The sequence below is a fragment of the Thunnus thynnus genome, chromosome 20 (assembly GCF_963924715.1).
Source record: "Thunnus thynnus chromosome 20, fThuThy2.1, whole genome shotgun sequence".
In the NCBI taxonomy this organism is placed as follows: Eukaryota; Metazoa; Chordata; class Actinopteri; order Scombriformes; family Scombridae; genus Thunnus; species Thunnus thynnus.
Genome location: NC_089536.1, coordinates 4,860,065 through 4,883,079, shown reverse-complemented (window position 1 = coordinate 4,883,079; position 23,015 = coordinate 4,860,065). Strand labels below are relative to the sequence as shown.

General features: G+C 41.6%; 1 protein-coding gene across 7 annotated transcripts in view; it reads right to left on the bottom strand.

The window, feature by feature from the left end:
* The window catches only part of srcin1b (SRC kinase signaling inhibitor 1b), a 126,789-nt gene that overhangs the window by 13,976 nt on the left and 89,798 nt on the right, over positions 1-23,015 (bottom strand). For 5 of the 7 annotated variants that reach the window (XM_067575962.1, XM_067575965.1, XM_067575963.1 and 2 more), the window contains 12 exons: positions 22,199-22,328; positions 21,268-21,439; positions 14,607-15,532; positions 13,272-13,361; positions 11,881-11,921; positions 9,723-9,883; positions 8,842-9,017; positions 7,661-7,791; positions 5,405-5,552; positions 2,148-2,472; positions 1,471-1,804; positions 853-995 (listed from right to left, as the gene is read on the bottom strand). In XM_067575962.1, the coding sequence (XP_067432063.1) occupies positions 853-995; positions 1,471-1,804; positions 2,148-2,472; positions 5,405-5,552; positions 7,661-7,791; positions 8,842-9,017; positions 9,723-9,883; positions 11,881-11,921; positions 13,272-13,361; positions 14,607-15,532; positions 21,268-21,439; positions 22,199-22,328 (2,777 nt within the window). The remainder of the gene's footprint in view (positions 1-852; positions 996-1,470; positions 1,805-2,147; positions 2,473-5,404; positions 5,553-7,660; positions 7,792-8,841; positions 9,018-9,722; positions 9,884-11,880; positions 11,922-13,271; positions 13,362-14,606; positions 15,533-21,267; positions 21,440-22,198; positions 22,329-23,015) is intronic. The other 2 variants (XM_067575964.1, XM_067575967.1) reach the window with 1 other exon arrangement.

Sequence of the window (23,015 nt, the reverse complement as noted above, 5' to 3'; positions counted from 1 at the left end):
GCTGTTGAAATGTTTCAACATGTGTTCCATGTTTTATGTAAAGCACTTTGAAAATGCCTTGTAGTTGAAAGGTGCTATACAAATAAACTTGCCCTGCCTTCAATCAAAAGGTCTCTGTGGAGGTTTTCAGCACCTTGTTGAATCAGTGCTTTGAAGAATTCAGACTCTTCTGGAGAGAAGAAATGTGAATTCTGCTCGGCGAGTTTCTCCACAGAGAGAGATCAGTGGGGGTTTAGAGCAGCGCTAGCCTGTTCTTGCCTGACAACCAAACCTAAAACTGCCCCTAGACGACAGGAATCTCACTCTGTCGTACATGAGAGTGTGTCTGCTTTCTTATTTATGTGGGTCAGAATCCAATTTGTCTCCCGAAAAATGTTCCTTCAAGAAGCTGCATAGTCCAGAGGCTCCGAGAGGCTCTGCTGAAAATATCCAGGGTTCAAAACATTCTGTACTGGCTTCCTATTATATTCTATATAATGCCTTGTAGTATATTGTATAAAATCCATAGAGAGACACACTACAACCTAATGAAAGAGTGAAGATTTCAACCAACTCGCTGTCGTATACATTGAAATTACTGGCTGCTTGTTTATTTTGTTGCTTATGAACCTGGTCAGTGTTTCAACGGAGCACAGTGGGGGGTTTTGTCAGCTGTCATTCCAGCAGCAAACATCTGGCTTTGTAGTCAGAGTTGACGTCTGACTTGGCCCTGATCTCTGATTTCATCATTCATCAGTATTTCTTATTTTCGATTAACCTCGACGTGACTCCGGTTGAGCTTTATTTAACCATGAGATGCACATAAAAGAACACTGAGCGTCTGAAATCCATTATAAAAAAATGGCGTCTCACCTTCAGATTCTTATTGGTGACTATGACCTCCCCGGTGCGGTTGGTGGTGATGCCGTGTACCGACGGGAAGCTTCGGCGAGGTGGCGGCGGAGGCGGAGACTTGGAGGGCTTTTCCGTACGGTACCTGGCCACGTTGAGGTCGACTGTAAACGGAAAGAACAACACCTCAGAACTTAAGAACTAAATCACTGCAACATGAACACAGTCTTGTGTTGTAGAAACGTACAGATAATTTGTACTGAAACGCTGAATTATCGTTAGGTCAAGAATGTCTAGGATGCGTTGATACCCCCCGTCCCGCTCAGACATGCCTGATTAAGCAGTCGTTAAGATTAGAGAGGACCTTGTTACGCTCGTCTCTTTAGAGTGTGCATGGGGCGACCGGCCAAGAGATAAGTGGGGCAGCTGTTTGCGTCAGTTCATGACCTTGTTGTTCTCAGCATCAGGAAATAAGAGAAGACTTTGGATGTTTATCTTTAAACAGATTTGTATCTACAGCATTCAGTGTACAACTGCTTCCTGGACCCAGAATTTAAGTACTTTTAAGACAACAGAGACTGACCAGAGTTTTGTTATGATTCATCTAAATTATCCATAAATCTGCAAGCTATTTCTCACCAGACCCTCGATGTGAACCACCCCCCTCCATGCTGTTGAGCTTCTGGGCAGCCAGCTGCACTTTACTGGGCTGCTGGTCCCCGCTGGGTGTGGTGGTAGTGGCTGTGGTCCCAGTGGTCCCAGCTGCAGGAGAAGTGACTGTGGTGGAGGTTATTGGGATGGTGATATGGGGCTTGGGGGGCACCGCCGGTTTGTTGATGTGCCTGGCAGCGTAGTCGAGGTCCGGGATGGCCTTCATCAGCTCAGCCTGGGTCTCTTCCAGCAAGCGATTGATGTCCTGGGCGCTGAACTGGGTCAAGCTGGCACGCTTCTCCTCCCAGTCCCGCTCTGCCGCCTAACATATAAACAGATATAGACAAATAACGGGCTGTGACATGCAAACTGCTAACAGGCGCAGCTGCAAAAACATAATGGAGACACATTCATGCATTGTGTTTACTAATATTACATGGACAAATGGGATTATCAGGCGACTGCTGCTGCTAGTGTGTGCACAGGGTCTCAGTAAGAAATGTAACTACCTTCAGATGCAATTTCAAATGTAAATGGATGTTTGCCATCTGGCTTTCCCTGAAATATTCCCACACAGTGTTGCATAATGAGCATTGAGCATTAAAAAATGAAGAAAAAACATTTAAAACACAATCAAACACCGTCCTTAATCATCAGCTGATTACCAGTCTGACTTCAGCCGACACAGCTTTATCTGCAGGACGCCGGCTTGGCAGATCATCGAGAACCCGGTTTCTGAAGGTCATCGAAGGCTGGATGTCCTGCTCGGGGCCCGAGGCGTCCACGTCACCGGCGGACACGGGCATCCAGTTGGCCAGGCCGGCGCTGGTGTTCAGGTCAGTGAGACTAAGAGGAGGACTGTTGAGGATATCCAGGTCAGAGCTGCGGCTCAGGTCCTCCGCTCTCTTCTGCGGTTGGCCGGAGACGTCTTCAGGGCCTTTCCAGACGCCCTCGGTGACTTGTCTGCACATGTAGGAGGGATACAAAAGACTACAATACACACAGGACACCATGAAGTTCCTAGACTGCGTTACAGAAACAATCAGGAAACTACAACAAGTTCAAGTTTGGGTGTCAGTTAATCTGACAATTACTTTTAATGGTCAGGAAATAGTGAAGAATATTTCCCGGAGCCCAAAGTGACGTCTTCAAATGTCTTGTTTGACCAACAGTCCAAAACCCAAATATATACAATTCAAAATAATATAAAATAGAGCGGGACATTGCTGCATTATAGAGGCTTGAACCAGCAAATGTTCAGTGTTTTTGTTTGATAAATGACAATTATCCAAGTCATTGTTGATATATTTTTTTTTAAATAAACTAATCAATTAATCAAACAACTAATTATTTCAATGCCAAAACTTATACAAAAGTACTTTATCCACAGGCTACTACATTGTGAGACATAATAATATACATAATGCAAACAATACAGTGAAAAAGAAAACAGAAAACTGTAAAGTATAGACACAGAAATGGATTCTCAACAACACTGTTAACCTGCGTTGATGAAATAATCATCTCTTCTGAGAACTGAACTCATCCTGACCAGAACACCTCAACATTAACAGCATCAGCCGTGTTATTATGGAGGCAGCGTCGCTCCGGTTTGCTCTTGGTAAAGCTCCTCTGATTTTATCTCTCAGTATTCAGACGAAACCTCCTCCTTCAGGACTTTCAAGATGATTATTTACAGTAGGTCATGATTATATCATCAGTCAAATAAAAGAGAAGTTGAGTAGAGTACGGAAGAGCAAAATGTCTGCTTTCAATCTCTTTAATGTGAAATTTATCCTTAAGAATTTGTTTTGAGAGATCTTTATTTCAGATAAGACATGAAGGAAATAGTTTTACAGAGAAAAACATGTTTATGTTTCAAAAGAAATATTGTTTTGGTATCTGTACTGAAACTCAAATATTATATTGCCTATAGTGTCCATAATAGTGAAACAATACCGAGACCTGTTATTCAGTGTACTGGGCCTCATGCAAGAACATTTTCGTATTCTTGTGCTAAATCTACAAAAACTAAAAAGTTCCAAGTCGGATTCAACAAACTTGCGCTCGTTTCAGTCTGATGAACGTCAGCTGTTCATGAGGAGGTGAACGTTCCTCAAAGTTCATCATTAACATAATCAACACCCCTAAAATGACCATATAAGGTGACCTGTTCTGCTCTGTTTGTGGGTGAGTTTCATTTACAACAAGGTGGAAACCTTCTATATGGCTGGACAAAACTGTGGCCAATATGTTACAGGGATAGTCAGTGATTGTGTCTATAATGTGAATTCCTGCTTATTAAATGTTCATCTGGAGGCTGCGGTGGAAATTATCAATGAAAGTTTTAACAGCATTGGGTGCAAATTCAGGAGGCTCATATCTATCCAGTTACTGCAGTTACAAGTGCACCTAAACTATACACGAGTCTCATATTCTACCTGCAAGACTCGTGTTTTAATGCTGTTGCCCATCGTTTGTGATGTGAAAAAATCAAAAGAAATAAAAAGTGTGTGTCCTGGTATTAGTTCAGTTATAAAACCCAAACACACACCGCGGGGCGCCTCTCCCGCCGGCTGCTGACAGCGCTGCCAGCCGGAGAGTCGATCACACTGGCGGTAGAGGAGGAGACGCAGAGACGTTGCTACGCGTCTGTTTAAACAGGAGTTTAGCCGAATTCACTGTATTTAACACCGGAGCTGAGAGGTCGGAGCAGGAAACAGTCACTCTGTGTGTCCTCTGTTTCCCTCACAGTGATGTATTTAGGTAATTTAGAGACAAGATTGTAAAAGTTTGCAGCCTGTCATGTTGTCACTCATATCCAGAGTCAGTAAATTCCAGTAAAATAGAGTTTGAAACAGAAACAGAAGCTGCTGTGCCAAAATATTCCAATAAAAAACCTCTAAAAAACCTGTCAGTAAAGTGTCAGCCATGATGATAATAATGAACAGAATGTTAATTCTGCATTAACTTTGTTCAAGTTATATATTTTATTTTAGTTGATTTCAGAATCATATTTAAACTCCAAATTCATCCAGATTAAGACTTTATAATTCTTAGACAACCAACTGTTTCTCCACTCTGAACTCGTAAATTTCATTCGTCCGTATTTGTAGAGAAAATTCTAAGAATGAGAGAAAATTGATGAGTGCCACAAATTTTCTGAACAACAAATCTGTTAAAATGATTGTTTCTTGCACGAGGCCCATTGAGTTTATTGTTTGGCACAAGTTTGAATCTTAAATCTAACAGCAGACTAACAGAAAATCACAATAAAAAGCGAAGCACAGTGAAGCTGCGACGGCTCTACAATGTATGAGCTGGGCTGGTTTTTTGTATTTCCTCAAATAGTGACCGAGGCCTTTATTTACCTCAGCTGCAGCGTGAACCAGGCCTTTATCGAAGCAGGCTTATATCAGAGAGAGGCTTTTATTTCTAATTCTCTCTGTTTGTAAGGTATATTTGCTCATATATTAGTACGAAGCCTTTTTGTTTTCTCATCTGCTTCTGTTTGCTCTGTAAAATGTTTGCTACTTCATTACCAGTAATCCACTTACTCCGACATGCGGAGCGATTATTCCAGCACTTGAGTTCCACCCGGAACGTTTTGGCAGTGCACCACTTAGCCGTAGCATGCAGATAACATGCTCATGGATGTATGCTCACTGGCTTAGCCAAGTTACCCTGGTTACCCATGTTAATGTAGCGTCGCTGTCATCATTATGATTAAAATATGCAACGTTATATCCAGTAATTAAACAATATCACGTCTCCTCCATCCCCCTCCCCTCTCTACCTTGCTACCACCAGGAGTTTATACACCTTTGTTTTTTTTCCTGGCTTTTAAATGATCTTTTATTTGAGGAAATACGGTAATAAGAAGTGTTATGTGAGCTAACTGAGAAGCGTTTGATATGCGTACCTGCGGAGAGTGCTGAGCGCATCAGTCATGGTGTTGCAGCGCTTCAGCAGGGCGTCCAGGCGGTGAGGCTCCTCTTTCAGGAACTTAACAGCCTCCACCTCCACCCTCAGCACCACTCGCATCTTACTCTGCAGGCTGGGGAACTGGTCTGTATGGGAGGCAGAGAGAGAGAGAGGAAAAGGGGATCAGGAGGGGAGGAGACAGACGGATGAATAGAGAAAGTGGCGTGTCGAGAGGGATGTGTTGAGTTGTTGATATATGAGGAAGAATGGAGGTGGAGAGTGACGGAGGAAAGGGGAGATTACAGGAAAGAAGATATAAAGGGAAAACAGAATGCTGCTATTTTGAAGGAACTGGATTTTCCTGTCATATAGAGACGGCTTCAGTGAGGAGGATCAGCGAAGGTCGTTCAAATGAAAGGAAAGGACGCGCTAGATGTTAAACTATAGCCACTACTTTAAATGTTACCTGCCACTCAAATACTGAATCACAGCACAGTTTTTGCATTTGTAGGCTCTACATGTAGCTGGACGTGTAAACTAATAATTGTCATTCTTCACATTATTACAATGAGGCCCCCCCCCCCCACCAGAGTTTAGGGTTTATCCATTAATATTCAAGATGGAGAGAAGAGGTGCACAGGTCAGAGTAGCAGGACAAGAGGCTACAACTACAACTTCATGAATATAGATTCAAGTCAAAGACGGTTCATGAATATTCATCTGAGATTTTGTATAACATCACCTTGACATACGGTTCATATTCTGTTGTTGCAGTTCAAGTACTTGAACTGTGACCTGCGACCACACAAACAGCTGCTGGTTTCATGAGTAATACAAATGTGTTATTGTTGGTATTTGAGAGATTGAAGATATAGAGATAAATATTTACACCATTCAGTAGCTTTACTTTAGAAAGTTCTTTAGAAGATATGCAGCAAAAAGACCACATGGATGAAAATGTACAACCAATAAAAAGGATAATGGAGTTTTATATCTTGTGTTCAAAAACTGAAATATCGTTCATTACTTTAAGGTATAGTATGTACTTAGAGCAGGGGTTCCCAACCTGGGGATCGAGACCCCCACAAGGGGTCACAAGATAAATCTAGTGGGTCATGAGATGATTGCTGGGTAAGAAATAAGAAACAAATCAATTCTGATACAGAAATTGTCTTTATGTTTTTGATTTTTCTCTAATCTTTGCTTCTTTTTTGTGAAATACTTTATAGTTTGCTCTCTTTGTATCAGAATTTGTAACATTATTGAAATGAAACAATCTGAGAAGGGAAAATCAAACTTCGACATGTGGTGGCAAGCAAGCGGCGACTACCACGACTTGAGCTTGAAGCTGATGTAAAAGCACCTTTAAGAGCAACGCCATCGACAGCCTCTAGGTACTGTTTCCAACTGTTATTCAACAAGCCTCAACATCTCTCTAGAAATACCAAGTCAATCATTATGGTGTCAATCGCTAATTTCAGGCCTTCTAATAAGTGTGCAGGTGGTCATTTTGGAACTTATTGTGTATGTTGGCGTTGATTGACAGCTCGCTTCAAACCGGCTACAGTGAAACTAATGGATGACGTCACACCTCGCTACATCCATCTTTATATACAGTCTATGGTTGCAGGGAGAAGAGGGGAAGCATTGCTATAGAGTGCTGGATAACCAGTAATGTGCAGTAAGTCACCTGTGAAATACTTCAGAGATTTCAACATCATGTTCAGTCGAGTATTACAGAGGATATTAGGATTCAGCTTTCCTGTATGTGGAGAAGTTTTTGATATTTTTTACTTTAGGGAGCTACTAAATAGTTTTTGGACAGCGGTGGAGCTCTGTGATATATCTTTGGCTTTGGATCAACTTGTTTGTATGATCAGTTCTTGGTTGGTTTTCGGTCTTTTTGTGGGATTTGTTACAATAATAAAAATACACAGTATAGAAAGGAACATGCTTTGGTATGCTGAGGTGCAGCTGCAGGGTTGGAAACTGACAGGAAGCCTGACAGTAGTGGTACTTTTTGAAACTAATTATCCTTACATTTATTGTGATTTAAGAGTAAAAGCAGTTAAAGCTACGGCTGAGACAGCAGGGAAGGCTACTCATGGACTGCAGATAAGGAGGAAGCACACCGACCGCACTGCAGGAGACACCAGTGAGTGTTTCAGGGAACTACATGAACACTTGAAACGCCGCAGCAGTCACAGCGCACCTCCAAACAACACATACAGGTGCTCATTAACAGAATACCTACTTTTGAGCTCAGTGAGCGTCTCTCCCAGCATCCTCAGCTCTTTGCTCTTCTGCTCCACGTCCTGCTCGGTCACCAGGCCGTGGTTGACTGAAGAGTTCCTCTGCAGCTCCTCCACTGACTTCTCCAGGTCACTGTGGAGGACCAGGTCACGGATTCACATCACTCAACACCACAGGAGCCAAACAACGTTACATCCAGCACCTTCATGCTGTTTAAATACATCATTATCACCATGTTGTATGACTGCTTGTCAAACCACTGGAACTTTCTTTTGGGGTCTGTTGCAGAGCTTTCAGCACTTTAATGGAGGTGTTTTTATGTTTTATTTAAATTGCATTGATGTGTTTTTGAATTTCAGGATTTTATTGTTTGGTTTTATGTTGTTTTTTAACTTCGTAGGACAATGTTGGAAATAAGAGTTTTCACTTTAACGTTTTATCTATTGGATTTTGTTTTTGTGGAATAATCCATGAATAAATCATAACTGTAAACAGAGTCTGTGAGTAAACATTATCTAAAAGTGAATATCTGCAATTTTGGGAATCACATGCACTGTCGGCACTATGGAGCATCTATATAGACTCTAAGAAAACAACTAGGCTGATAAATTTTACCATAAACATTACAAACATTACATTTACAAAACATATATTTTCCTAATTTTCTAGATCTGCACTCCAATACCAAAGTCCTTTCTGAATACAACCTCTGATTGCAGCTGCAACAAAACTCGTTTTTGGACGGTGACTATAGTTACAAGAAGCTACTCTTCTGTACATCTGTTGTCTGTAGGTCTGGGTACTTTTTGGCATATTGCAGTACTTGAGTTTCAGAACAGATAACAACAAATTATGTTTCATTTGACAAAAGAAACATGTTAAGTTGTCAAAGTAAAACTTGCACAAATCTGATTTAAACCGGGAACTAAATAATTAAATATTAAGTAAATAAGACTACACATCTGACTGGACTGATGGCAACTTCCAGTGCTGCTACAGCCACATTCTGGTAGATACCAAAAGTATTGGGTTTCGATACCCAGCCTCAGTCTTTCGATGTCCACTGTCACCGTGTGAGGTCCTGCAGTCCCTGTGTGTTCCACTTACATCAGTGCAACCGAGACAGATTACTCCCTGTAAGGCTCGTCCTTGTCGAATAAATCAATTGTTCTGTGAACTCACTGCAGCTGCTGGATAAGCAGCTCCTCCTGGTTGAGGTACTTGAGTCTCTCCTCCTCCACTAGGAGGCGCTGTCTCTGGAGCGGGTCCTCCTGGGTACGCGTGGCGTCCAGCATCATGAGGCTCAGCTCCGACTCCGTCTGCTTCAGCAGGGACAGGACTGAGTCCTGGTTCTCCAGCTGGGACACCGAGTCACACGGTTATTTTTACCTGTCGTTCATTTACATTTTACACTGTTTTTACACTGATGTATGAGCACAAACGTTGAATAATACACTCAGTTTACCTGCTGTAGTTAAACTAATGCAGTCCAGTTCAACAGCCCTGCAATAATTCCTACTTTTATGAAGATTATAATGTTCAGTTTTTGTTGAAAGTGTTTAAAAGAGGTGTTCATATAATAATAATAATCTCTACTTGTACAGCATCTTTCATACATAGGATGCAGCTCAAAATGCTTTAAATAAAATCACCATGAAGTTGAATCAAAACCTCTCTAAAAACATTTTCAATTATTATTATTACAGTAATTATTATCATTATTGCTGCTGTTGCTTGTCATTATTATTTTATTTATCTATTTGTTTGTTTTTCTGACATTCTTATTGATATTCTCAAAATGTTTGTCTGACAGGAGGCTCTGTGATCTAAACTTAATATATAATTGTTCATAAAAAAGGTTTAGAGTCAACAAAACCTGATTATAACCTCCATACATTCAGAGTTTACTGCAGGGCTGTTGCATTCGTTTAAGCTGCCGACTGAGTGCACAGTATATAGTACACTTGTACACTGCACACACACACAGATACAGTCATAAATACACACATAAAACAAAGCCAAACAACAAAGTTAAACTGCATAACGTGACCATGTGTACACACCTGCATGTTGCGCAGCTGAGAGAGTTGTTTGCGCAGTGCGTTGGTGTTTTGCTGCAGGCCTTGTAGGTGGAGCTGCATCTGCAGTCTGGACACCGTCACCGGCTGATTGCCCCCTGAGGGTGGAGGTGGCATCAGGGCCAAGGGAGCAGACGGTGTCAAAGCTGCCCATCACAAAAAACAGGATTTTAATACAGGAGATTTTCTCTACGCTTGGTTTTGGCTTCCTTTAGAGCACACGGGAAGTGATAGAAGTTGTCTCAAAACACTGTGAGCAAATCAAAGAAAAAGTAAACTGTGCATAGAGCCTGAGAGAAACTATGACTCTTGGGTAGCCAAATCCTCAAAGGTTTATCTCTCATGCCCTCAAAAAAATCTTCATCCAGTGAAACAACAATTTGTCTGACTGGATGCAGAATATTAATTTTTTCAGGTTATGAGGATTTGGCAACAGTAATTCAGGACAAGTTCTATCTGTGCTGTAAGGGGTCAAGGGTGGAGATTACAGTCTTACATAGACTTAATGATAAACAGCATGGGAAGGCTTTGAGGACAAACAGGGTCAGGAGTGAAAACAGCATTTTCACTAAATCCAAGTTTCTCATTATACAAAAAAATAAATTAAAAAAAACCCCAGGCAGCCCGAATGTATGAGTGTTTCCAACTCCTTTGAAATGATAACGAATGCTATGTTCTGAGAATAATTAGGGTGTTGAGTCACACGCATCATGCAGAACAAGACAAAAGGGAGAGTAACTAGAAGACAATCGATTGATAACAGATAGTGATTTGGTTGCATTTTAAAGCTATTTTCACCCACTAAAAAAACTGAGAGCTGTGAAAAAGCAGCGCCGCCAGACCAACACATTTGCTCCAGTAATATCTCCAACACCCCAGCGTCAACACCTCTACAGACGAGGTGACGACTTCCAACTTTAGCTGCAAAGCGAGTCCTATATATGACCGAGCAGCACCTCTGAAACTCTCTGCAGCCGTTGTTACCCGAATGTCTTTTCTGCAGCTTCACCAGTTTAGAAGAATAAGATTTTTAACTGCAAGCACAAAGACGGACCGGTGCAGATAACAGCGTGAGTCAATTAGACTATTACTGACTGAGGGAAAAATACACACTTTCATCATTCTGGCAGTCAGACAGATAAGTATCTGACAGATCTTTACAGAGGAGAGATAGAAAATGTTGAAAGCGCTGAGGTCACAGGTTTTAAAGTTGAGAAGAGGATCTGTGAAGCTTCACTGTAATTTAAATAGGAATTAATGGTCAAAAAAAACAAAAACAACTCAAGAAAAAAATCTGTTTTAAGTTGCAACAGATTCAAAAATATTCAGGCTTATCTGTATTTTTATATGATATCAGATAAGAAGACATTCATTTAAATCGTTAAAATCTCTTCCTCTTTGGCTAATTCACATCAAAAAAACCAGCAGCACTTTTATCAAAAGAAATCTATCCATTTTGCCTCCAAAACGTGCAGTTTCATGAGCGCTCGCTGTCGCCGCAGCAGTTTGATGTTTCATGATTGCAGAGGTGTGCACACACGGAAGATTATTTTCCCAGAGCGCAGACAAATTGCTCACCAGACGTTTTTTTATTTTGAACATGAGATATTTCTAGCTCCCACCAACGCTTCACTCAGAGCAACGAAAAGAAGAAAACCAACATTTTCTCATTCTGATTTTAATGCAACTCACATGGTTTCTAACTCATAAAAAAGAAACAAGGGAAGGGAAAAGTGAAGGGGGATCCAAATAAAGAATAAAGAACACAGAGGGGTAGACGAGGGAACAGGTTACCAGACACTTCAGGAACACATAGCTACCTTTCTTTTTTTTAGTTCGTCCAGCTAAAACAAGAAGCACGGACAACCAGTTACACAGCAGCAGCAGCAGCAGGAGCAGCAGCAAAAAGCCGGCGCATACAGTATGAAGAAGCCTGCAGAGTCGGCCATTACCATCACGTATGAGGCACTTTAAGAATTATGCAGAAAAAAATGAAATAGCGGCAGCTCTGTGAGAGGAAGAGGAGGCAATTTATGTGGCTATCAAACAAGCAGCAGAGGGGAGCAGTGACAGGCAGTGATAGGGAATAGTTTGTCTCTTTTTTTTTTTTTTTTTTTTTTTTTGGGGTAGTGAGAGCACTTACTGTCAGTTGCTGAGCAGTCACTGGCTGACTCAATCTTCTCCCTGGAAGAGGCAAGCGTTAAAGTACTTACAAGCCAGAACACACTATCGACTTAGCTACTGAGAAGCTATTGATATATGATGGGAAATGTGGAAAATATATGTGCTGCTTGCTGCTGCGTTCAAAGAATGTGCTTTCTGCTGCGTACGGAGGATGTGCCTGAAATCACTTCCTCGTTCGCTCATTCATTATTCTCAAAATAATAAACTGCTGCGAGGACGTTTTCGGACGTGAATCATCGTCGTTTACTGCCATCGCTGACAGATGCTGTCATTAAATTACGAGTGATGTACTTGTTATTGACACTTCGGTTTTTGAGGGCGCAATGTATACAGGGAATAAATAATGAACTTGGATTTTGGACTCATAAATATTAAAGCATAAAGCGTATAAATATATATATAATGTAGGAAATCGGAAGTGATTTCAGACAAAGCCTGTGTGTCTCTTTTTAGCATACATGTACATGTCTTTGTGTTTAATTGTATTACTCATGTTGTGGGGTCAGCTAATTGCTGGCTAAGGTTCGGGTTAGTCTCCAGGAAATCAATGCATGTCAGTGTAATGTCCTCTAAAGTGATGGAAACAAGATTGTATGTTTGGGCTCCTCTTTTCTATCTTTTTGAGGAGGAATTTTATTTTGAAAGCATCGTAATGAGGACATTTCTGCATTGTGAGTGCATTCTGGCTCACTACCTCAAAGGTCTGTATGAGGGTTAAGATTTGGTTTTAAAGAGGACATCATGCACATTTCCAGGTCTATATTTATATTCTGGGGCTCTACTGGAATATCTTTGCATCATTTATAGTTAAAAACTCCTTATTTAGCTTTTACTGATTCTTTATGCAGCCCCTCAGTACAGCTTCTGTCTGAATCAGACCATTTTAGCTCCTGTCTCTTTAAGGCCCGCCTCCCAATGACCGCCACTCTGTTCTGATTGGTCAGCTTCAGCCAGCTATGGAGGCTACGTCAACAAACAGTAGTAGTAGGATTTCACTTCTTTTTCTCATTCTTTACTCAGATGGAAACTTCTCAAATACATCCGTATATGTTGGAGCCCGAATCCGATCTGAAATATGCAAGTGGACAACGCATCTGCGAACAATCTGACATCATCACCAGGAGGAAGTAGAGGTGACTTTGCAAACGGCGTGTTCAGAGCAGGTTGAAGCCCTGGCTTTTGACTTTCAGGGAGCATTTTTACATAGTTTTGCAACTAAACCTTGTTCAAAATCATAAGAGTATATAAATGACAAGCATGTTTATGTTAAGGTATGGGGAGTAGGGAATGCATTATGTCAAACAGCTATAGAAAGATAAATGTGTGTGTGTGTGTGTGTGTGTGTCTTACGGGCTTTCTGCCTCAGGAGCTCTGCTCAGTACTCTCTGCAGCAGCCCGGTCAGGCTGGCTATCTGCTTCTCCATCGCCTCCATACGCTCCCTGGATTCACACACCAAAGATTAACTGTACAGTTAGTCTTAATACCATAACTGATAACTGTTTTACACATTTTTAAAACATACTGCATCTTTTTTTTGTTATTTTTTACCATAATTTCCCTCTTTTTTGCCGCATTTGTAGGTGAAAGTCTGTATTGATAAAACTGTTCATGAACAATCAGTTATTGTTATAACATTTTTTGCATTTTTGCCTTTATTCAAAAGCTGAATTTGCAGAGAGACAGAAAACAGCGGCAAAAAGAGGTGAGAAATGCAATAAAGGTCCACAGCCAGAATCAAACAGCGGACACTGCAGTTACATTATATGCATCTTAATCAGCAGGCTACCAGTTTCCCCTTTTAATAACAGTTTTAAACACCGGCCAGCACTGAAGAATCAAGCAAAATTATAGTTTTACTCTCAATAGTTGTTTTATGGGGTAAAGCAAGTGTTCCACCAATCGGAAGGTTAGTTTGATCCCCGGCTCCTCCAGTCCGCGTGTCAGATTGTCCTTTGGCAAGATACTGAACCCCAAATTGCTCCCGAAGGCTGCGCCATCGGTGTGTGAGTGTATGTGAGCACTAGAAGCTCCTCCTGATGAGCAGATTGGCTCCTTGCAATGGCAGCGTCTGCCATCGGTGTATGAATGTTGGCATGTAGTGTAAAGCGCATCGAGTGGTCAGAGGACTAGCGAGGTGATGTATAAATGCAGCCCATTCAACATTTGTATTAGAGCTCGGTCACAACAACATTTATAAACAGGAAAATTTGTGTTCACCATGTTCACTGTGTCAAAACATCTAATTTTATATAAACCGGCTCTACTGGAGTGTAAACTGCTTCAACATGGTCTGCAGCCAGTCGCGAGCTGGAACTGATGATACAAATATGTTTCTGTCACCAAGCGTCCGTAACCTCCTGGTTTGCGAGCATGCATTTTTTAAAGTTCATATCAGTAAAGTTTGTGAACATCAGTCACCTTCAGTCTTACTTGGTGTAAGGAAGAGTACTGCATGTTCAATGAGTTCAGCTTTTCATTCATAAGAGAATAAATGAGCTATTTCCTTTAACAGTTACATAGTTTAATTTAATGGTTAAATACTGTAAAGTGCTAAACATCTAGCATACTAAATAAGTATATTCTGTACTTGTAACTACAGTAGATGTGAGCTGAATATGTATATCACAGCTCACCTCCTGTGAACACCAGCATGTATAAAGAAATATGAGGTGAGAGTGTCCTACCTGGTCTCCGTCTCGTTCCCCAGCAGAGGTGACCCGAAGCCTCCGGAGCTCCCTCCCTCCCCTCCAGGCATGGCCATCAAGCAGAGCTGCTCTGAGGTGAGACCCAACCCTGAGCCCTGGCCCCTGGCTTTGGGACTGTCCCCAAACACAGAGGAGGTCACGGAGTCCCTTCGCAAACTCTGCCTCCCGGGGGAGCCCCGACCGGGCATGGTGCCCCCGTAGGAATCCCTCATGTCGGGTATCTTTTGCGGGGAGGAGGGCGGCGGCACCCGCAGCCCCATGGCCAACATAGACGCGGCGTAGGCGTCGTTATAGAGCGGTCCTCCTGGTCTGTAGAGAGCGCCGCTTTCGATCAGCTCTCCTTGTAAAGCGGCTGCTGAATAGGAGGTGAGTGAACGCACTGATCCAGCTCCTCCTCCACCTCCCCCTCCACGCCGGTATAAGGAGCCGTAGGGGTCTGCTCTGGATGGAAGAGGGGAGTGAGGCCCTCCAGCAAGACTCAGCCGGCTCGTCTCGGGACCCAGAGAGTAGGGGTCCGCGTAGATCCCCCCTCCCCCGCGGTCGTCTCCCCGTAGCAGCATTATGCTCCTGGATCCCCCCACTTCGTCGTCGGGCTTCACATCCCTGCGCTCCAGGATGGCGCTGGAGGAGGCGCAGAAGGCCTGCTGAGGTTGAGGGGGCTGGTGGAGCTGCGGTTGCTGGTGGGGAGAGGAGTGGTGGGACTGGGAGTGCGGGTGCGGCAGGGAGTGGGTGTGGTGGGGCGGCCCCGCGTAAGAGGAAGGCCTGCCGCCGCTGTAGAGGAGGCGGGCGCGGGATGGTGAGCCTTGGGGAGGCGAGGCAGAGGCAGATGAATGCTGGGATGACATGGGCGGGTTGCTGAGGCGGCGGTTAGGTGAAGAGTCCTGAGGTGCATAAACCATCTCCCTCTATGAATAAATAAAAGAAGAAGAGATACACAACTGAGCCCGTATATATCCCCAGCATTTCAGAGCAGGAAATAAGTCTCAACTGGCTTTTAGGCCCGGAGTAAAAGGGTTTTATTGACTTTCTTAACCTAGAAAATGACTTCTCTCTCTCTCTCTCTCTCTCTCTCTCTCTCTCTTGTTTCATATTCTGTGGGAGGAGAAATATTAATTGATGACAATAAACTTATTAAAAGATTGTTATTGGAATTTCAAACTTTGTGCAGGATGCGAAAGAGAACAAACGCTCTCTAAGGAAAATGTAGCTTTGCAACAGTGATTATTTGAGACTGTTAGAGCCAATAACTTCAGCAGTAATGACTCAGATTTTAAATAAATGATGGAGGAGCTATATATATATATTTTATGGTGTTTTTTCTAACACTGGGTGACATTACAGAAGTAATTTCCCCACCTGTAAGAACACATAAATTAATATTGAGTCATTTTTGACTATGGAGGAGTATATTATGAGTGGATCTCACACAATCCAGCAAAAGACAGCAGAGAAGATGATATCTAGTAAACAAGTAAACATACAGGTTTCAAAATGATCAAAAATCAGCTCACATTTTATTTATTTATTAAACATTTTATGAAGAAGTTAATGTTTACAGGACATTTTTTAGGCTTAGGAAATACACATGACGTTTGCTGAATGTAAACAGAAACTTTAGAGGGGAAACTGGACAGTGGAAGAAAAGATAAATGATGTGTTTTCGATGGTGTTTGTCATTTGTCAATACAAGCAAGATGTGGTGCTAATATAGACACTGTAAGACAATGTGATTGGATAGAGTTGACTAGGAAATGTCACCTGGGTTAAAATTATACTACCGTATTTTTAAAACTGAACATACAATTTTTGTTTAAGCTCCACTAGCAGTGTAAACAATGTTTACCCACAGCCTAATGGCTTATTGGAAAATATCATTGTGAGATTTAAGCTGCTTATTAAATCTGGCATCGTCATAATTAAGTGAAGTTTCTACTGGGAAATGTATTTATATTTTATTATAACCATATACACACAGAGTGTCATCCTTATTTTAATGTTTTTTCTGACTAAATGTCAAATGAAGTATCTATGGAAACAATGACTTTTTATAGTTTGGTTTTTGTTATTGTTCTTCTTTGTTAATCTTTGTACCTATTATTCTGTTGTTTGTGCTTTTATATCTTTGTCTAAGTATATATTTTTTTAAAATGGCATATTTTCATATATACATATGATTAATGGAGATGATTATCAAATATTTTAACCTGCAGCTGTACTTTGCTGCTCTGAGTGTCATAGAACAACAACATCATCTCTACCAGGAGTTATTCTTCTCCTTGCTGGAAGTCAGAGCAGGAAGCTTCACTTTATCTTTGAAATTGTATCCAATTTCGTCTATTTTATATTTTTAAGCAGTGAGAAACGGCCTGGAAACTCGTGATTATAAGAATCTTTATGTGACAGTACACCGGTGCTGTTTACCGTAACATTTTACAACAATTCAGATGCTGCTTCAAAACTGACTGGAAACACTCTAAGTTCCCTTAAGTGTGTTTTAAGTTGCACTTGATAGCTTATTGACGGACTCAGCATGAAAAGATTATCTGTTATCATCAATCCTAAATGTCACAGAGAAAGGCGACACAAAGTGGAGCAGAATGCAGAGCAGCGGAGCGTGGTGTAAGCGAAAGCCCTGCATCAGGAGGGTGCCAGTCAGGAGTATCAGATATATAGCGAGGAGACACAAAAAAAGACAACTATGTAATTGCTTACGATGCACAAGGCTATCTCCTGGAGATGATGCAAATTGAAAAACCAATATTTCCCCACAGTAACCCTTAGGCCTTTTAGAACAACACCCTGTGGACATCCTCACAGCAGACTAATGACTCTAGTGCCATCATCTTCCATCTTGTATCTTAGCAACAGCCTTGTATCGACACCATCATTTTCCTGAAGGCACACAATCGTTTCATTCCCCCCTTTAAGACTCCCTGAAGTCACCAGATGTCAATGGCAGGTAAACTCCTGAAAGATTCGTCCTGTCTGCGCCGTTCATAACTGACCGTTCTCCCGCTGTGGAAAATCTGCCAATCAATCTCATCCTTAACCATATTCTGTGCTCCTGACTCTGACTTGGATGGAGTCCAGTAATCCTGGTCATGCTTTTGTGATCTGCAATCAGGGAATAATCTTGGCTCTGCTGGGGTAGGGTTCAATAAGCTCACACACACACATACACACAAACACACAAACACACAAAAACGTCCTAGTCACTCACCTTGGCAACGGTAGATGCAGCCCACACACACACACACACACACACATAAAACTCAAGGTTAGCCGGCTGGTTTGATAAGGCTTTAAAACGCTAGGAAGGTTTCAGAGGCACACAGAAACTGGAGACGGTGACCGATCCCGGAGCGGTTGACCTCCAAAACATCAGCTGTGAGTCATACACACGAGCGTGTAAACAATAATTGCCCCAGAGGTGTTTGATTGACAGCAACAAATGTGTCAAAAATGCCCCGCTGTCTCCAACACTCACTTCACTTCAACTGTTTAATATGCAGATTCATTTTTCAGTGCCCGCTTCTCTGAAATGTAATTTATCAAGTTTATAGTTTGTTTTATTCTATAAAAGCAGCATTCTGAATTACCGATTTCTCATTTCCATAATCAGAGCGTAATTAGACAGAGACAAAAAAAAAAGACAAGGCCTCATAACAGAAAACACTAACGTTGCAGAATTGAATGACATCAGGCGCTCTGTCTGTCTATCTGTTGGCAATGGTTTATTTTGCTCCAGCTGTAACCAAATGCATAAAGGATTAGTAATCATGCTAATCAGGCTGATGCCACATTTATTTTGCCAGCAGCTGACTGATGAATTAAGATAAATCCCATTGTGGCTCATCAATAAGAGCAGAGCTACTGAGCAGGAGGGATGTTACAGGTATTGGGGATACAGCGAGGGTAACGAGGAGGGAAAGAACACAGCTGTAAGTCATTTTCAAACGTTGCAGCTACATGTATCCATTCGCTGTGACTAAGATGAGACTATTTGAGTTGTTTGAATGAGAAGTTTCAAACCTGTTTTTGCAACACAGACAGTTTTTATACGGATAACTTGGGTGTGAGTCAGCTAGCAGGTGGTGGTTTCACAGCCAAAATAAAGGTTGGACTCTAAGGATGTTCGGATACATCAAACACATTTTATCTCCTGCAGAGAAACCGTCAGGCTCTCTGTCTTCAAACCTATAGTTTGGTCCAAATCTATGGATGAGTTGGCAAACTTTTGTGCTTTTTCCACTTGGTTCAGTTTCTTTTCACACAGAAAATAATCAAGTCAAACCAAAATGTTTCACTACAAGCCATGAAAGAGCGCTCATTGGTCGGTTGTGTCTGGGGCGGGAGCAAGAACGTGAACACAGGAAGAAGGTCCTGAAGAAGCTAAATTCTAAATTCAATTTTGATTGTATTTATTTATTGGGACGGTGTACAGTTTTCAACATTAAAGATGCACTGTTAGCCCAAAGCTAATTTGAGCGAGTGTACACAAAGTCACATAGTGGAGGAAGAGCCAAATCCATTTAAAACTTTATAAACTAGGCACAAACTTCATTGTGCTAGTTCAGGTTGGATCATGTTTCCACCCCAAAAATAACTGAGGTTAACCTCGGTACGGTTGTTTTGGTCCACATGAGAGAACGCCCATAAGGGGATTTCACACCTAACCTGTTTGGTTCAGTTAAAACAAACTCTGGTGTGTTCTCCGGTTGGGTACAGTCCATTTGAGCTGGTGTATAAACTGTCAGTCACACTCAGGTGCAGAAGGAAACAACTTGAAAAGAGGGTTTTCGTTCACTTTGAAGCAGACTGATGCAATTGGTTTGTGGTCTGAAAGTGAACAACTACAGGATTATATGACAGTAGAAATGTGTTTCTAAACCTTAACTTCTATTAAATCTATCAGCTGATTGCAAACTGTTCAGGGCGGTTTCATTACTGATCTGCATATATTTACACAAATCATTTGATAACCATGGTAACATACATGTGTGCACAGCAGCAGGGGAGTGCCGGGATTTCCCCCCATCAATCTGACATTCAAAGACTGTATCGCTTGTATCCTCCTCCATGTACTTTTACAGTTCATTAAATCCATTAAAAACTGTGCGTCATAGTGATCCCACAATGATATCTTAGTACAAGACACCTGTTTTCCATTATTCATAACACATGGTTGATTTACAGTCTAATAAATAACTGATAATAATGTTGCATCATCAGTTATTTATTAGTGAGCTCTTTGTGACTCCAGAGAACATAAATATACACACACGCAGCAGGATGAAAGTGCTGCATGATGCTGTCAGTCACAAAAAACTTGGATTTCCCCCACGTGGGTCCATGTAGTAAATGATAATACAGGACGACAGTTGCCAAAACAGTCCAATCAATGAGAAACCTGTCAGTCCCTATCAAGCGGAAACTATTACTGTGCTCGAGGCAACATGAGAGGAAACACCCTGCACGCCTTAGTTGGAAGATCCCGTCACCAAATGGAAAAGATGACGCGGACCATAAGCAGCGACTCAAACCGACGGTGACATCACACCTCGCTGCATCCATCTTCTACAGTCTGTATGAGCTCATGTTTAGAGCTCTTGATCAGTTTGTTAGAGGTAACACTGCATGTGATGGTGATATTAGTATCAGATTGTACATAGAATTTGGATATTTTTTTATAAAATTGTATATATGAGTTTATGGGGTTTATGTATATAAATAACTGTATACTTCCTCCTACTCCTTTTCAAACATGTAACATTTAATTTTTGTTGTTTATGAGATTTTGTTTATTGAGTTTGTTGTATAGGTTTCATTTCATTTTATTGTTATTCTTGTTTTCTTTTTATCTGTTTTTTTTATTTTTACCCGTTCAAAATAAGACTGAGGTGGTAGTCACAGCGTTGGCGGCTCCTCCTGAGTGTGCATTAGCGCCACGTCGAGTCACCGTGAAGCGTTTTGTTCCGCTATTGAGTGAAATTTACGATACGCCTAAACACGAGTCTGCATCCATGACCCGGTCCTCAGATGAACCGGACCGCGGCGGTCCATCATCTTGGAACAGTGTTTATGCAATTTTACAGTCTGTCTACATCCAGCCTCGTCAGCAGCGCTGATGTGAAGGACTGGAGCGCTGGAGTTAAGGTCACATGACTCACTCAAACCCTCTCAGAGAGTAGATGAAAGTAACTTATGCTTGGACACATTATGTAACACAAATTAATGTTTGTAAACACACGAGACATAATATCAGAGTTACGTGGGAGATGGATATTGGCGTGGGGGTAAATAAATAACAATTTTCCAGGGGAATTACAAAATGTATTATTCGTAGCATTATTTGGTTTGCTGCTATCTTCCACTGCCAGAATGAGACGAGTGTTTGTCTCGCTCCCTAATCTATGAATCATAAGCCAGCTGCACCGAAAATGAATTGGTAATGAAAGAAAAAGGTGACTGTGACTGAAGAAGGATCATTTTCTTGGCATCAGTTTACATTTTGGCACCACGATAATACAAAGCTAATATGGATGAAAGTCACAAATACTGTATAACGTCTCAATCATTATCTTCTTCTCTGAGGAACCGCAGTCGGACCTTTCTACATTATTTACACACACACACTTACCCGCAGGTCTCCGTTAGCCAGGTGTGGGTTGTGGTGTCCGGGGTAGGTGCCGTAGACGGGCTCTTTGCAGTAAATCTTAATAACGCAGCGGTCCTGAACGTCCCGCGGGTCCTCCAGCTCATAGAAGACGTTACGGGTCTCATCTTTGATCAGCAGAGCCGTGCTGGGAGACCTGAACATCAATAGTCATCAAAACAAAAACAACAAAAAAAAGAGAACAAGATAGTCCATATAAAGATAATTTCAGCTCCTATTACTCGATAATAAGCAGAGATGTAAAGTCATTTACAGACGCGGAGGAGAATTGGAGGATCTTTAACTGCGTGAGGCGCCTATAATGAGAGAATCAACTGGACGCAGTTTGATATTGAACTCATCATGAATCTATTATTCAGTGAGTTTGGAGCAGCAACGTGAACTGTTTGTATTGACAGTAGTTTCAGAGCAGATTATACAGTAATCTATTATTAAGACTCGACAACAGTTTGATGGAAACTGAATTTTTTGAACCAACTGTGGAAAAATATGCTTTCATAGACACTTTGTAATGTAACACCAGGTCTGAAATTTATCATTGCAATGTGATTTTTATGAGCTTTGACCCAAAAGATGAGATTTTATTTAAGCATGTAACATCGAGGCTTTCCTTCTTCCATCTGTTTACTTTTGTGTCTGAGGTTGAAGTAGCAACATCACTCACACTGCTCATCTTTGTGATTCATTTCTAAAACTTAAAACTAAATGAAGAGTAAATGCAGCGCTGCAAATCAGACAGTTAAAGACGTCGCCTTGGATTTAATTGGCTAAATGATGAATCGTAAAAACCAATCAACAGATAAACCAATTAAAATATAGCCACAGCACACACATACATACACACACTCATACATTTTTTTTTGTTTAGAGTCAATTAAATGTGATCCAAGTGTACCTGAGCATGGCCATGGTGAGCCTCTGGGGGAACATGTGCACAATGAGGGCCCTCAGAGTATCCAGGCTGGTGAGCTCGTGGGTCAGGTGCACCCTGCGAGTCTCCTCCCCAAGCTGGAGGAACAAGATCCCTGTATTTATGGATGGAGAGGATCAATGAGGGAGAGCCGAGATGGTTTAAAGGGTTGGGTAGAAGGGGAGGGGAGGGGGGTGTGATGATGTTTAGAGTCAGGGATGGAGATAGAGAGAGAGAGAAAGTGAAGGGACAATTTTCACCTCAAAATATTGTTTCTTTTGTGCCTGTTGAGAGTGCAAGAGAAGCAACTTGACACCCATTTTAGCTTGAACATGCTCCATCACATATTAAAAACATTCAAACCCTGACACATCTCGACCCACGGTCAACCCAATGACCCTCAGCCCCCTTTATAGCTGTCAGACAGTTGCAGGAGCATCCCTTTATCTTTACTTGGATTGTCAACACTGATGTATTTCAGCCGCATTGATCCCTGGTGGTCATCTAGAAGTCATAGAAACACTCTGGACCATTTAAACAATTGCAGAAGAAGCAGTCACAACAAGAAGGCATCATTAAAAGAGCGCCAGTTAAACCTAAAACAATGTAGATAACATGATGGAAATATATGATGTTTCTGTTAGTTTCATGTATTCATTCTTCGTCTGCCACCATGTTTAGTCTCTTCATTGCAGCTGAAGATTCAGTGGACGATTAAGTCATGTATGCTTCATTCCCTGATGCCAGTGATAGCACAGGGTGCAATTACAGGACTGCCTACAGCTTGGTGACAAAATCCAAT